At 36.1% G+C, this 14,331-nt stretch overlaps 1 protein-coding gene across 8 annotated transcripts in view; it reads right to left on the bottom strand.

Moving 5' to 3' along the window:
* arhgef7a (Rho guanine nucleotide exchange factor (GEF) 7a) overlaps positions 1-14,331 on the bottom strand; it is a 49,069-nt gene that overhangs the window by 17,556 nt on the left and 17,182 nt on the right. For 3 of the 8 annotated variants that reach the window (XM_058787887.1, XM_058787888.1, XM_058787892.1), the window contains 3 exons: positions 12,071-12,170; positions 11,892-11,946; positions 10,601-11,782 (listed from right to left, as the gene is read on the bottom strand). In XM_058787887.1, the coding sequence (XP_058643870.1) occupies positions 11,660-11,782; positions 11,892-11,946; positions 12,071-12,170 (278 nt within the window). In that variant the 3' untranslated portion in view covers positions 10,601-11,659. Of the gene's footprint in view, positions 1-10,600; positions 11,783-11,891; positions 11,947-12,070; positions 12,171-13,802; positions 13,974-14,331 lie in introns of those variants that run through there. The other 5 variants (XM_058787891.1, XM_058787889.1, XM_058787890.1 and 2 more) reach the window with 2 other exon arrangements.

The following is a 14,331-nucleotide window of genomic DNA, read 5'->3' as shown; positions in this document are numbered from 1 at the left end:
AAACATACAAACACGCGTCGACTGGATCTGCATCGGTTCTTCGCAGAGAAAGTTCCTGGCGTGGAGGGAAAGAGGGAGAAAATGAGAGCTAAAATAAAGTGTATATTTACTTTGGAGGTCGAATTTGATTTGATTAGCGATCAAAAACTGAGGGCCGCTGGATATTACGTTTGCGCAAACAATAGAGAGAAAATGTAATCTGAGGTAAGGACGAAATGAAGTGAAATTAAGGCCTTCTTGAAATTAGATTTGAATATATTCCATAATGGAGTCAACTGTAAATTCTCTTCCAGGCCAAATGCACAGCTAAAGCACCACCTACAAACAGAAATGAGAACTGCACAACTGCACATGACTTATCTTCATATCTTTCCCTTACTACTTCAAGCAATCCTCATGTTCCAGCTAGTGCACTTGCAGCTTTATCTAAATCACTGACAAATTCCTTACACACTTAGACTGTCCTGATCTATTAATTTATAAAAAATAAAAAGAATACAACCCATATATACAATGACTTAAATATGCCTATTCTATTAAGAGCTTATTTTAAATTTCTATATAAAAAAATCAATTTTGTATTATTAGGGGACATAAAATGAAAAATTGTCAAGACTGTCTTAATAATGAAAAATAATAATTAAAAGAATATTAGGTCCCACTTTATATTAAGTGGCCTTCTTAACTACTTACTTAACTGTCTTCATATTGTATTGCAATGCACTTTTGCTACTACTGAGGTGGGATACGGGTAAGGTTAGGGACAGGTTTGGTGGTATGGGTAGGTTTAAGGGTGGGTTAAGGTGTAAGGGATGGGTCAACAGTGTAACTATAAATGTCATTACAGAAACTAATCACAGATTTAATTATAAGTGCAATGTAAATACATGCATGTACACAATAATTGCGTTGTATCAAATTAATTATTTGAATGTAAGTACATAGTAGTTAAGGCCACTTAATATATAGTGGGACCTTATTAAGTAGTTTGGCATCATCTTTTGTTATTATTTCTTAATAAATAAAATATTTGACTGTGTTAAGCTCAATAAGTGTCTTACAATATCAGACAATTTGCCCTTTTTATGACAAGGAAAAGTTAGGTCAGGTTTTAAAATGTGATATGGTGCAGCTCCCAAAAAGCTGAATGATACTTATGAATTAATAATTTAGGATACTTAATTATTAAGATGTGTACACTCCATGTATTCATTGTGTAAGGAAAATGCATTATTACTACATATTACTTAAAAGTCACAACACACAGTTGTTTTAGAGCCCTTGAAACTCTTGAAAACAATATAAAAGTTTTTCAAAACCAACATAAACACAGAAAAATTCATTTCTAAGAATCATTTTAAATTACATTTTCTTTATCGTGGACACTGTCATTATGTGCCATTGACCCTTTGACCAAAACAATTTGGTTTAAGACTAACTCGAAAGTTCTCCAACCTCTTCAACCAAATAAAGCCATTTAGCTTAATGTGAGCGAAACGTCCAAGCCATCAATTAAACTACATGTTGTTTAACCAGTTTTGAGATAAACAAATAAATGAAGCCAAAGTCACCGTATCCTGTAAATTGCACTGTCTGTGCTGCAGTGACAGAAATGTAAGTGTCACTCAATTTAAGAGAACAGCACTTGTGTCGAAATAGACGCCATTACAGGCCTCTCCATGTAGCACCATTGACTCAAAGCGTCCTCTCTGACAGGTTTGTGTGTGTGTGCGTGTGTGTGGATTCGCACTGACAGGTAAAGTGATGGCAGCGCACACCTCCCCTCTCACTGTCAACAACCCTCAGTATTCAAGAGCACACTAAACACCATTACAGATAAAACACACGTAAATATTAGTGCAGTGAGTGTGAGTATATGTGGGGTCTCCAGCGCACTGAGCCGAAACAAAACACTGGCAGACTGGAAGGTTCACACAAGTAAAACCCCTCTGTTAAATATCGTACTGAGCTTAGTTTCCTTAAGCAGGTCAGTGTCAAACTCTATAGCAGAGCTTCAGTGGAAGTTGTGGGTGTTGATATAGTGATATTATTCCAAATAATAAGATAGCTTTAGCTAAACATGTTATGAACAATTTTGGACCATTTTCCATTGATTTCCTCTTTTCAGCTCTTTGATACGGGCTTTGTCGAATTTCTGCCACTTGCACTTAATACAGGCTTTCTCCGTTTTCACTCTCATACGCAAAAGGCAAGCTGAGAAAAAAATGAAATAACTTTTAAAATGTATAAAACCACATTTGTATTAAAACATACCTTTTCAAATTTGCTGAAAGATATCTAATTTCATAAGAGGAAAGAAAATATCACAGCACCGTCAGAAAAATAAAGCAAAAGGACATCCAGGCTGACCATCTGTAAAACTTGCCTAATGATGAGATTGTGAACTCCAGGCTGATTTCAAAATGCTTAATTGACTGTACTTTGAATGCCGGATTCAGTGTTCATGTGAATGAACAGAAGACAGATTTTAGTAAGAAAAACACTTACACTGGTGTCAGACTGCTGTAATATTTTCTAGCATGAATAACAAAGCAGAGCAGGTATTAGCCAGAAATAGCATGAATAACAGTGGGGGAAAACATGATTAATATTAACACCTTTGTGTGAGCTCTTATTAAAATGACTGTCCTTGAAAAATAAATAAATAATTTAAAAACTCTGAGAATGGCAAAGGCAAGTGCTATTCAAAAACTAAAAGAGAAACGTACCACTCTTGTTCTCACTCTTTCGTGTCAAAAAACATTTTGCTTGAACTCTCTGATCTCTCACCATATATATAATATACACATACATACATACATATACTTATATATATGTGGGTGTGTTGTAAATTTATGCAATTTATCAGCTTTAATATTTTTGTTATGTTTTACATTTTGCTGTTACATAAATTGTTTTGTGTATCACAATTTCTGTAATGTTTAAATTGCTGAAAATCCAATAAGTTCAATTGCGACAAATCACCCCATAGAGTGACAACATGCCCCTGCTATGTCAACATGTATATATAAAAAAATAAATAAGAAAAACCTGCTTTCCTAGGCAATAACAGTGGAAATAGTTGAGCCAAAATATATGCAAGAAAAATACAAATCTATCCTGAGTGAGAAATATCCTCGTTAAACGCTAGATATAATTATATTTACCTACTTAAGGACATTTTAATATATTGATCAATTTGAATGCACAACTTATTGTGTATTAGAGAGAGAATCAAAACAAGTTAACATTATGTCTAAGATTATGCCATTATAGATAGAAAAATGATATTGCACACTGAAAAAAAAAATCTTAAAACCATAAATGGAAAAAAGAAGGAACATGGAATGTGTGGCTGAAACAGATAAACCTGTTACCAGACAGAAGAAAAAGTACTAGCACACCTCACCCTATACCATCTCAACCACAAGAGAAGAGACAAATTAAGGAAGCAATTCACACAAACTGGCAAATAATGCTATCAACATCACATCAGAAAGTCAGCAGACCTCCACTAATTCTTTCCCTAAATACGAAAAGACAGACAAAAGGAGATAAATGTTTGAGAGGTAATAGTCATACATCATCTCCTTTGCGTACGCACGCCGTCAATAGGACTGCAAGGTCTTGACGCTAATCACTACTGTTAGATAAAACTGTGAGGGTTAATGGTCCATATGGCCCTGCAGCACATGAAGGATCAAGATAGCAGCCAGGCCTCTGTATCACTGCCCTCAACAAATCCATCGCTCGCTCTCTCCGTGTTGGAGGACAGAGGACTTGTTAGGTGGGGGCAATCGATTCAAGCAGAGAGCACTCTTTTACAGCCTAACATTCAAAGCTGCAAAACTTATTGTAAAGTCAGCGGGTGAAAGGGAGGGAGTCTCGCCCTAAAGCGCTCCCTTTTGTACCGCTGTCACCTTCGTTCCAGATTTATAATGCTCCATTACAAAAGTGTGCATCGAAGCCCTATTCAATTAGCCTATCAAATTCTTTATGGCCAGATTGTGAATGGGTTATCAGAGCTGGAGATAAGAGAATTTACAGAGCTCGTAATGATTCACAACAAAAGGGTTTACGCACGCTGTGTGCTGCCTGCGTCTTTATTAAAAAAACAAATAACCTGCCCAAAATAAAATCATGCATAACATGCTTTAAAAGCATAATAAAGCCACATTACGTAACGGTTAGATACAAGTTTGACCTTCTTCATTTGAGCAGCAAATTAGAGGTCTTCAATATAAAATACACACACACACATATAAAATGTATAGAATTTATATAATACTATGTATATAAAATACTCAATATAAAATTTTATATATTTTATATAAAATATACCCTCAAAATCATTATGTAAAGATATTATTAATAAAATACACACACAAACAAACAAAGTTATATATATTGAATGTATACAAGTATATAAAATACTTATTCTATGTCATTCAAATTATGTAAAGATAAATAAAACACACACACACAATTTAAACACTATTTTGAATACTATTTTGAGATACTATTTATCAGATATTAAGGTAAATAACAATTTAATATATATTATCCATTTGAACAGCATATTAGATGTCGTGTGTGTGTGTGTATGTTCATGTACTGTATATTAAGTATTTATATATTATTTTATTATTTAGTATTTTATAATATGTGAGTGTATATATGTATATTTTATAATTTATCAATTTATATATGTATATACAATACTTAATTCTAATATGCTATTTGAATTACTATGAAAGCATATTAATAAAACTTAATAGCATATAGTATATTATACTGAATATCGTACATGGAATTCTCTCTCTCCAACAATACAAAAATATGTACATGGGCTGCTTAGAATAGACATACACATACACATTCATAAATAGCTGCTCCAAATATTTTTATATACACACACACAGATATATGGCCAGCTGTGACATGCATAATTCAAACCATAGACCTGCATGTCTCAATTCTGAATGACAAATAGATTGTGACGACTAGAAAATAGCACTCAATTTCCTTTTCACTAATGCAGCCAATACACTGTCCCCTGGATCGATGGAGATGCGCCGTGAGACGCTGACCATTACTGTGATTGAATCTCCACTTTGACGCTCTAATATGGAAGAGACTGTGGTACTTTAAGTACAGCGCCTCTTTTAGGCCCGAGGAGATGGATTAATACAGTCCCTTTTGCTATAAAAGATGGCCCAGCTCTGTATAGCGGATCTGTCTCTGCTAATGCGAATCACATATAAAAATACACTCGCTAAGTAAAGCAGCGAGCTGGCAGTCAGAGCCGATGTCAATTCAAAAAGAAGTAAAAGCACATACAAACACTCATGCCAAAAAAAAAAAAAGTGTGCCTGACCTGTGACCCTGCCAAGCTGCATACAGTGTGTGCAAGTGAAGGATAAAAAATGAAAATGCAAAACGCCTGGACTGTTTACCTGAGAGGGAGTGGTTGACATTTGGACATCTGTCAGTCAAATATTCAATAGTAGAGGCCGGTAGTGGGCATGGGACTTTGTTGTCATGGATACGGCTGAAGGTAAAAATGTGCAGCCTGCTGGGTCATTCCTTTGACTGCAGAGGCCCTGCGTCGTCATTCAGGTAGCAGCCAGGGGCATGTTCCCATGCCAACGCCCATCTATTTGTGAAATGTAAAACCAGGTGGTAAGAAATAAGATGATTCTTTCCTTTCACCCACGTCTGTAAGTCACGTCCTGTGTTCAACATTTTTTTTAATATCTATGAGTGTGTGTTGAGAAGCCATGTCGCAGACAGATATAAAAGGGAGGTGGCAGTGAACAATTGTGCATATGATGGTGAGAGAATTTTCTGTCACTATACTTGTTATTTTTGAATAAATATCATCTAGAGTTAAACATATATTAAGATCATTGTTCTGCTAATGCACGGTTGAATGTTGGGAAATTTAAGGAGCTTTAATTAAATCTGTTTTCTCCTGATAGTCTATTCATTTGTTTTAAGGCACAGTGTTTGTAATTATTATTGATTCTGCTTTTGATGTTCAATTGTAAAATAAATCTAATTTCAATTCAACACAATGATGACATTTGCACTTTTGGTAATGTTTGTTGTGTTATTTTTGCTGGAACAAAGTGAAACAAAGGCACAGTGTTTGTACCTGGGTTGATGTATTAATTATAGTGCAACAATGTTTATTTTTACAGGCTTTTTTCCTATAGAAATAAAAATTAAATCTGAGTTTTAATTAATTACTCGGTGTTTAAATTGTATATGTAGTCCAATTTTAAAATGAGCATTTGCCAAATATAAACAGACAACTGTTCAACCTTTGTAAAGCGCGCAGTTCGGATATGTAAACAATGTTATAACGGTCTTGCGCGCCCTCTAGAGGACAAAGACAGCTACTGCACATTACCAGTTCACAAAACAACGACAATTCTGTCAATTTGCTCACTTGCATGCTGTTCCAAACCTTGACTTTCTTCCCTGCACAAAAGGATAATTCACTTTCGTTGTGTGGAAAATAGCTGCAATGAAAATGAAAGATGACTGAGGAAGCTTTTGTTTCATCGGGTTGGAACTGCATGAGGGTAACGAATCATGGCAGAATGATCATTTATGTGTGAGTTGTCCCTTTAACAGTAACACAGTTTATAGTTTGCTGATAAACGGCAAATAACTATAGATGTATATATATATATATATATATATATATATTTTAAACTATATTTCTTTAAAAGGCGCCATTTGTAGTAGACCGAGAAGCAGACAAAAATGTTAGTTTTTATGAAACAGAAGTCTACACCGATTAATATACAAAGAAAGTTCAAATCTCAGGACAAAAATTTATAAAACAGTTTAGAAATTAATGTAAACAGTTTAAAACATGCTTTACTACTGTTAAAAGTTTGAGGGCTACAGAGGTGGCACAAATGCATTTACAGCCATTTAATTTGCACAAAACTGCACAAATTAATCGTTTTAAAAATATGAAAAGATTCATGAAATATAAAATTACATCTTCGCAGTGTATCTGGAGAGGGCCTGTGTGAAACACCTCAAGTTAAATGTTCCTATTTTCCAACCTGCTGCTCTTTGCATCCTCGTCTGTCTCATGGAGCAACGCTGCCACCTGCTGTTGAGCTGCAGTACCGACTCTGTGACTCGAGCCTTTGATCGTGTACATATTCATTACAACTTATGGATTTAACGAGAAAACAAGTAGTGGACGGTTGAATCACACCAGCTGACATGCTATTCTAGGATATAATTAAGAGAGAGATTCAGAAGATAATACAACGTGTGGTCGTCTGACATAGAGGTTAATATGCTCTGACAGGAAAATTACCTTCCAGAAGTCTCGGTCATAATCGTCGTAAGCTAAGTCAGATATTTATCTGAACTTGAAATAACCATCCTTAATTTTTAAACTGTTAAATTAGTTTGTACCTAAAAGTTTGCAAAGTTGTAAAATAGACTGCATGAAAGCTTGACGAGTGGGCGGAGAAATGATGCTTAGCTTGATGAACTGTTGTCAAAAAAAGGAAATTAGCTGGAGTTTATTTCAATGCCTCAGAGTCATTGAGATATTCAATGGCGTAAAGAGGTACCTTTGATTAGGAGTAAAGAAACTTCACAGATTTTCTTCCGTCATTTTAGCCTCTAAATCTCATGAAGTTGTCAAACTCTTTTGAAAACTCAGGTAATTAGCTTTTTAAGTACGCACAAGCGACAAAACTCTCAGTATCACCACAAAAGGCTGAAAGACTCACGTACTGTTGATAGCTGGTGATTTATTTGAGTGTCATCAAGCAGCAGCATCAGAAGTTTTTAAATAGAAAATCTGAAAATCCAGGGTTATGACATTCTAAGTCTTCATAGAACCAGTTGCAGTAGCTGCTCTCAATTATAAGCAGTTAACAGCTGAAAACTTGATAAATGTTTGTGCCACAAGGATATCCTACTGAGTTCTTGGTTTTCTGAAAAAGCATCCAAGTAAGATGGAAACAGCCTTGACAAAATCTGCCATAAACATTTATCTCCACGGCTAATAACTAAGTAGAAGAGCAAGTGATGACAGCAAATTCACGTTGGAAAATGTAATGTCCAAGTGACACGACAGATGTCCAGGTCCACCGAAAGTACAAAACTAATCCGTGATAATCAAGTAGAGACTTTCTGTTTTGGTGAGTGACAATCCTCTCCTGGTCCTGAGGTTCAAGATCAAACTCGCTGGCGTCCAGTTGCCCTCTGACCGCTACTCTTCACGCACATATCCTCTTACTTCGAATAATCCACTACTTTTCCCAAGAGAGAAGAGTTTGGGAGCAGAATCCAACACCATCCAGAAGTTCTCAAGAATATATAGCTTTGCTCAGATTAAAGAAGAGGGGAGGGGAATGTGAGAGCAAACGAAAAACCTGACAGGTCAGAACACGGGAAGAGTGAGAGGCCTTTGAGAAAGGTCGAAACGAGCCAGCAATTGCAGGAAGAAGAAAGATGGAAACGAAAGAATCATTGAAGAAATGAGGAGCATGAGGAGACCATGCCAGGAGCATGAGAGAAATGGAGAGAGACGGAGAGAAACTGGTGGTTACCAGAACCACCCACTGTGCAGACTGCAAATGAAGAGTCCAGGACCAATCCTTCCCTCCCCTCATTCACAAAGCCATAGTCCTGCACTGCCTTCTAGCCTTTCCACGGCATGAATATATTACTAGACACACAATGACGTTGCTTATTGTTTATGAATTACTGGCCTGCCTGACAACAAAGGCTATTTTCATAAGAAAACTCTAATTCATTTCAGTTCCTATTTGATTAGAGGCAGAAGAAAAGAAGCCCTTCGGTCATAGCCCCCAGAGGACTGTTTTTATTCAGTCCGTATGAATAGGGCTTTATTGCTCTTCTTTTCAAAAGCTGACGGGGAAAAGCTTTTAGAGTTAAACATTGACGAAAAATTATTGGGCGGCTGTTTTTGTGCAATAACAAACCCCTTCAAAAGGACACTGAGCTCTTATCCTTCCACCACTCACTCACTCTTTTCTCTTTCTTTTTTGGCAAATTGTAAAGCCTGGAAATTAATGACAGACAGTAGCAAAAGAGGGAGAGAGAGACCAGCTCAGCCACAATGCATGTCAAATCTAAATGATCACAGGCTACTGAATAGACCAAAGGAGAGAAAGAAAGGGAAAGACAGGGTCTTAGACAAGCGACTGTGTGTGTGTGTGTGCGTGTGTATGTGTGTATAGACTGGTCAAAAGCTAATTGATTCCATGTCCACAGAGTCCTGCCGTCCCTTTTGCATTTCAACGACAGGTTGTGTGATTTAGCCGTTACTGTGAAGAGGCTGTTAGTACCTGGGAGTCAAACTTTTTCACAGTAACAGATTGTTAAACTGCACAACAGTTGTGTTGGGCTTCAGACCGACATGAATGTCAATAATGAAGGTCTGAGGCATGTTCAGTGACAAACTGTGATATATTATACTGATGATAGCAAGGTAGCACTAGATGTGTCCTTTCCACAAAACCAAAGCGTCGCTAAAAGCGACACCCGTCTTCTAAACTCGATATGCTGTAAAAAGGGAAGCGAACCGCAGAGAACAAAAATGAAAAGGCCAACCTGGCATTTATCTGCAGGTTTTATCTATACACTAAAGGATAAATCAGGATAAATCAGGGCTTCCTTTTATCAGGAGGGCATTATGCTCCTTTGTATTTATGCAGGAATATTTAACAGGAGACAAAAGGTGACTTTCTCCTTATTCATCTGCGAACAAGGCAATGCTGGCATTCTGAAAAGCCTGACATTTGAGCTTTTTGCCAACACCAGCAAAATTATATCCTTTCTATTGTAAATCAATGAAGTAGAATCATCGCCCACAAAGGGACTAGATTGCCTTGTCACTGTAATAGAGCCTGGCGCATGCACAACCTTCACCCAGAACTGTTGTGTGCAGACGAAAGACAAGGGCATAAAGTCACCCTTGTCACTGTGCCCTTCCCCTTGACAAGTACAGAAACTTAAAGCTTAGACTCCTGAGTTAAGCACCCCACACGTCTGTTCATTCACACACTGTTAATACATCTGCAAGATGAGTTATCACATTGCTCATGTGGTAAACATCGGAGGTCAGAGTTGGAGGCTCAAGGTTTTCTCAGTGGAAAAAATGCCTATACGGTTATAATTATAGTGAAGTATGAATTAAAAATAAATGCAAAGACGCATTAAATCGATCAAAACATTGACAGTAAAGACACTTTTTGAACTTTCTATTCATCACAGAAAACTGAAATATTAAGCAGAAACATTGCCAATAAAAATAAATGTTTCTTGAGCAGCAAATCAGAATATTCGAATGATTTCTGAAGGAAAATGTGAAGACTGGAGTAATGCTGAAAGCTTTGCCATAACTAGAAAAAATATTAAAATCCTATTACAATTTTAAAGTACATTAGAATAGAAGAGTTGGTGTAAAATTGAATATTTCACAATATTATAATTAAACGATTTTACTGATTAAAACAAATAAATGCAGCCTTTCTTTCAAAAACATGTATTATGACGTAATTTTAAAGCCCAACTGATGCCAACGAAGTGGAGAAGCAAATAAACAACTGTCTTTATTTACAGAATTAATTTATAGTAACATGGAGCCGAGGTATAGAACACTAAATAAATATCCAACATGAATTCTGATGAGGCTATTCTATTAGTGTTGTGTAAGAGCTATAGGAATAAATGTCAAGTACAGTAATAAGTCACAGACAGTAAAGTCCATAAATAAGAGTTTGGCTTTTGTTTTGGTCTCACTAAGTAAGTGACACTGAAATGTACACAGACATAACTTGCATGATTAAAAAAATAATCCTGCAGGAATCATAATATTGAACTTCTGTCACAGCTTGAATTACAATGGCACCTAAAACATGTACTAAACATACTGACGTATAAGCATAAGCGTCATGTCCCGCATTCAACATTTAGCGTGACATTTCCTATGCTTGTACACACTCACTCTCTGTTGAATTAATTATCAACTTTTGAGTCATTTGTAAACAATTAAATGGAATGAAAAAGTTCTCGGTACCACACCATGGAAATATTCACAGATTCAACATCTTAAATCAGATAGTATCGGAATAAAATGCATTTAAAAATGAAACTTAACAGTAAAATATGATGATCTCTTGAACCTTTGTAATAACAAAGGTAATATAGAAAAACAGGACACTCAAAATCCCAAACATTAGTGGGATGTGTAGACGGAGTAGCACTGTCTCTCTCAACACCTCAACATCAGGTGAAAGACGAACTCGTCAGGGAAATTCACAGGTTACACTCATGCCACCCAATCAGATTTAGCTACGACTTCAAGCAAGCAAGTCACGTCATGATTGTTCAGCTAGAAACGAGTGGTTTTAAATTTCTTCAGAATTTCACGAGCCAAATAAAAAATGAAAATAAAAATCTGCTTGGTGTAGTTGCTCTAAAAGACCATCTCTTTACATTATGTTACTACAGACTCATACCCACGAACATCAAAAGTGGTTTCAATTAAAAAAAAACATGATAATTTGAACGTTCTGGTTGAACTTCCAGGTCATTGTAACCATTAATGTAAAAGAACGAAAACTAGTAAGGGGCAACATTGTTATCATAAATTGGTCTCATCCCAAGAAGGATCGTTTATATTCTTTAACATTTTTCTAACTATTCTCTCCAGATCTTTCCGGGCTCTCTGTTCTTCCTCCAGGGATTTCTTCATTTTTTTATAGTCCTGTTAGAATGGTAAAATCATGTAAGCAGGAAATGGGAAATATTAAATACAGTTTTCTATGAATTTAAATATTAGGGAAAAACCTCCTCCGACCCTCACAGACACTCACCTGTTTAAGTTCCTGTATCTCATCTCTCAGAGCATAAACAACATCCACAAGGCTCCTAGGAAACATTGAACATCAAATATGTCAGTAAATACGTTTTTAATGCATATTGTAGCTCTATTCATTTTGTGTTCTCTTGGCAAACATCCCTGTTCTGGGAATGGACAAATATGTGGTCTTACTTTTCCTCCGGAAGAGTCTGACCATTACTCTTCAACTCGTCTACACTGAACTTCTCCTCCCCAGGGACTATCAGTGCTGGACTGGCATCTTTCCACTGTCCTGTTTCAAAAGAGAAGCCCCGCAGATTGATTTCAGGAGGTTTAGTTAAGTTGGACTAATTGATTAGGTCAGTACAGGACCACTGTGCCTCGGAAAATGGTTTGGACTGGATCAAACTTACACAGGACTGTGCGTGAGTGAGACAGGAGTTAGTCATGCAGAGAGGGATCATCCAAGAAAACTAAAAGCATTCAAAAACCAGAGGATCAAGGGTTTCCTGAAGGGCAGTAAAACTACAATTTCCTCAACCACAAAACAAAACGAAACAAAAAACAAATTTGACAAAATGTATACAAAAAGCCCCCAAATCAAACAAAAACCAAACTTTTTGTTATAAGAAACCAATTTTTGAAAAGATAAACATACTGTACAAAACAACCCAAGGTTTATTCAAAATGTATATTACAATGTTTGTGGTATTTTGTCATATATTTGACTCTGCATATATATATAACAAACACAATGTCTTAATTTCAAACCACGTAAACATCACTGAATTATCTCTGTTGAACAGTTTTAAGAATATCTGAATGAAACGACCGACAAAAAGGTAGTAAATTCATATTTTCTTGTTCTTTTTTTAACCACAGAATAGAACTCGGTCACAAGAAATCACATAACATGAGGAATTATACTCTTTGTCATTATTGAAATAATTGGCAAGTCGATTTTCTTGTTCGTCTCATAAACACGTCATACATAAAAGAGGAAAAGCATCAAACACTGAGGCTTTGACAGAGTCTCGAATGAACGGTGAAGAACTCTTGACTATTACCATCCACACACCTGATTTGAATGGATTCTAATAGAATTTAAACCAACATTAAATTCAACATTTTTTTGTAAACTTCCATACGTTTTTAACCATAGACACCACTATAAACTTACATGTTAGATACAAGCATACAAAAAGTCCAAAATCATTCAAAATACATTTACAAATTGAAAATAAATACATTTATATCACATAAGTATGAACAAAATGTCCCCAGTAATACTGTCTGTGGTGCCCTCTGAGAACCATAGTTATGAATTCCTCTCATTCATGAAGCTCTCTGGTAAAAGACCCAACTAACTTCTCATTTCAATCTAATGTTCACATTCAGTAAACAAAGTCCAAGTTAATACCACACATTTCAGATGAATGACAATACTCTAATATTTACAGAAACATTAAGAGATTTTAGCATCTTTTTTCTTTTACAGCAGAACCTGTCCTTGTTGCCTTCGGAGTGCATCGTACCTTCAACAGCAGTAATAATTAAACACACTCAGGAATGAGGGAATGAAAACATCATTTTTAAAAGGACACTTAAATAAATACCAAATGCCAGGCAAACAAATAAATAAATAAAAAACTCAGTCAAGTGAGGTTGGTGGTGGTTTTAGGGGGAGTTAAGATGTCAAGGCAACAGGGAACTGCTTTGGGAAAGTGCATATATATGCAGAAAATAACGATGAGGTGTGATTAATACAACACTAAAAAATAAATAAATAAAAATGAATAAAATAAATAGGCATTACAGTGACAGATCATTAAATAAATAAATAGTTTCAAATAAATATAAAGTCACTTGAAATAAGAGGAGTGAGGGGGAGTTTAGTTTTGGTGGGAGATGTAGGAGCTCTTACGGGAAACAGAGCCCATCCTGTAACTGTGGGCCGTCCATATACTGTCATAGTCAGAGTCCTCTGAGAGGTCCGAGGTGGCCTCGGGCCTTGAGATGCTGCTACGGCGGCCCAGAGAGTCCACACTGGATTGATCCAAAACGTGGTTATGCATGAGATCAGTGCCTTGCCATGCTGAAGAGACCGTCCGTTCGCAGATGATGAGAGGGGGATCAAATCATATGAATGAAGGGACGGAGGGAGAATTGCAAATGGAAAGAATGGATGTCGGTTGTGCAACCACACAGATGGGAGAACCAATTATACCCCAAGAGAGTAAATGAGTTTTATAAATAAATGATTAAATAAAAAAATGATGTGTGAAAATGTCAAAATCAAAATATGGGGAGGAGGGGGTCATGATAAATAAATGAAACATTAAGTATGATGAGGAAAAAAGAGAGAAGATATTGTTATGAGACCCCAGAATAATCTTGTTAAGATCAACAGGCTTTAGTTTATTTCTATGTTACACATAGAAAAGTAGAAATGA

Source organism: Onychostoma macrolepis, chromosome 09, assembly GCF_012432095.1.
Source record: "Onychostoma macrolepis isolate SWU-2019 chromosome 09, ASM1243209v1, whole genome shotgun sequence".
NCBI lineage: Eukaryota > Metazoa > Chordata > Actinopteri > Cypriniformes > Cyprinidae > Onychostoma > Onychostoma macrolepis.
Note: the sequence above shows the minus strand (reverse complement) of the source record. Positions and strands in the feature narration are given on the sequence as shown.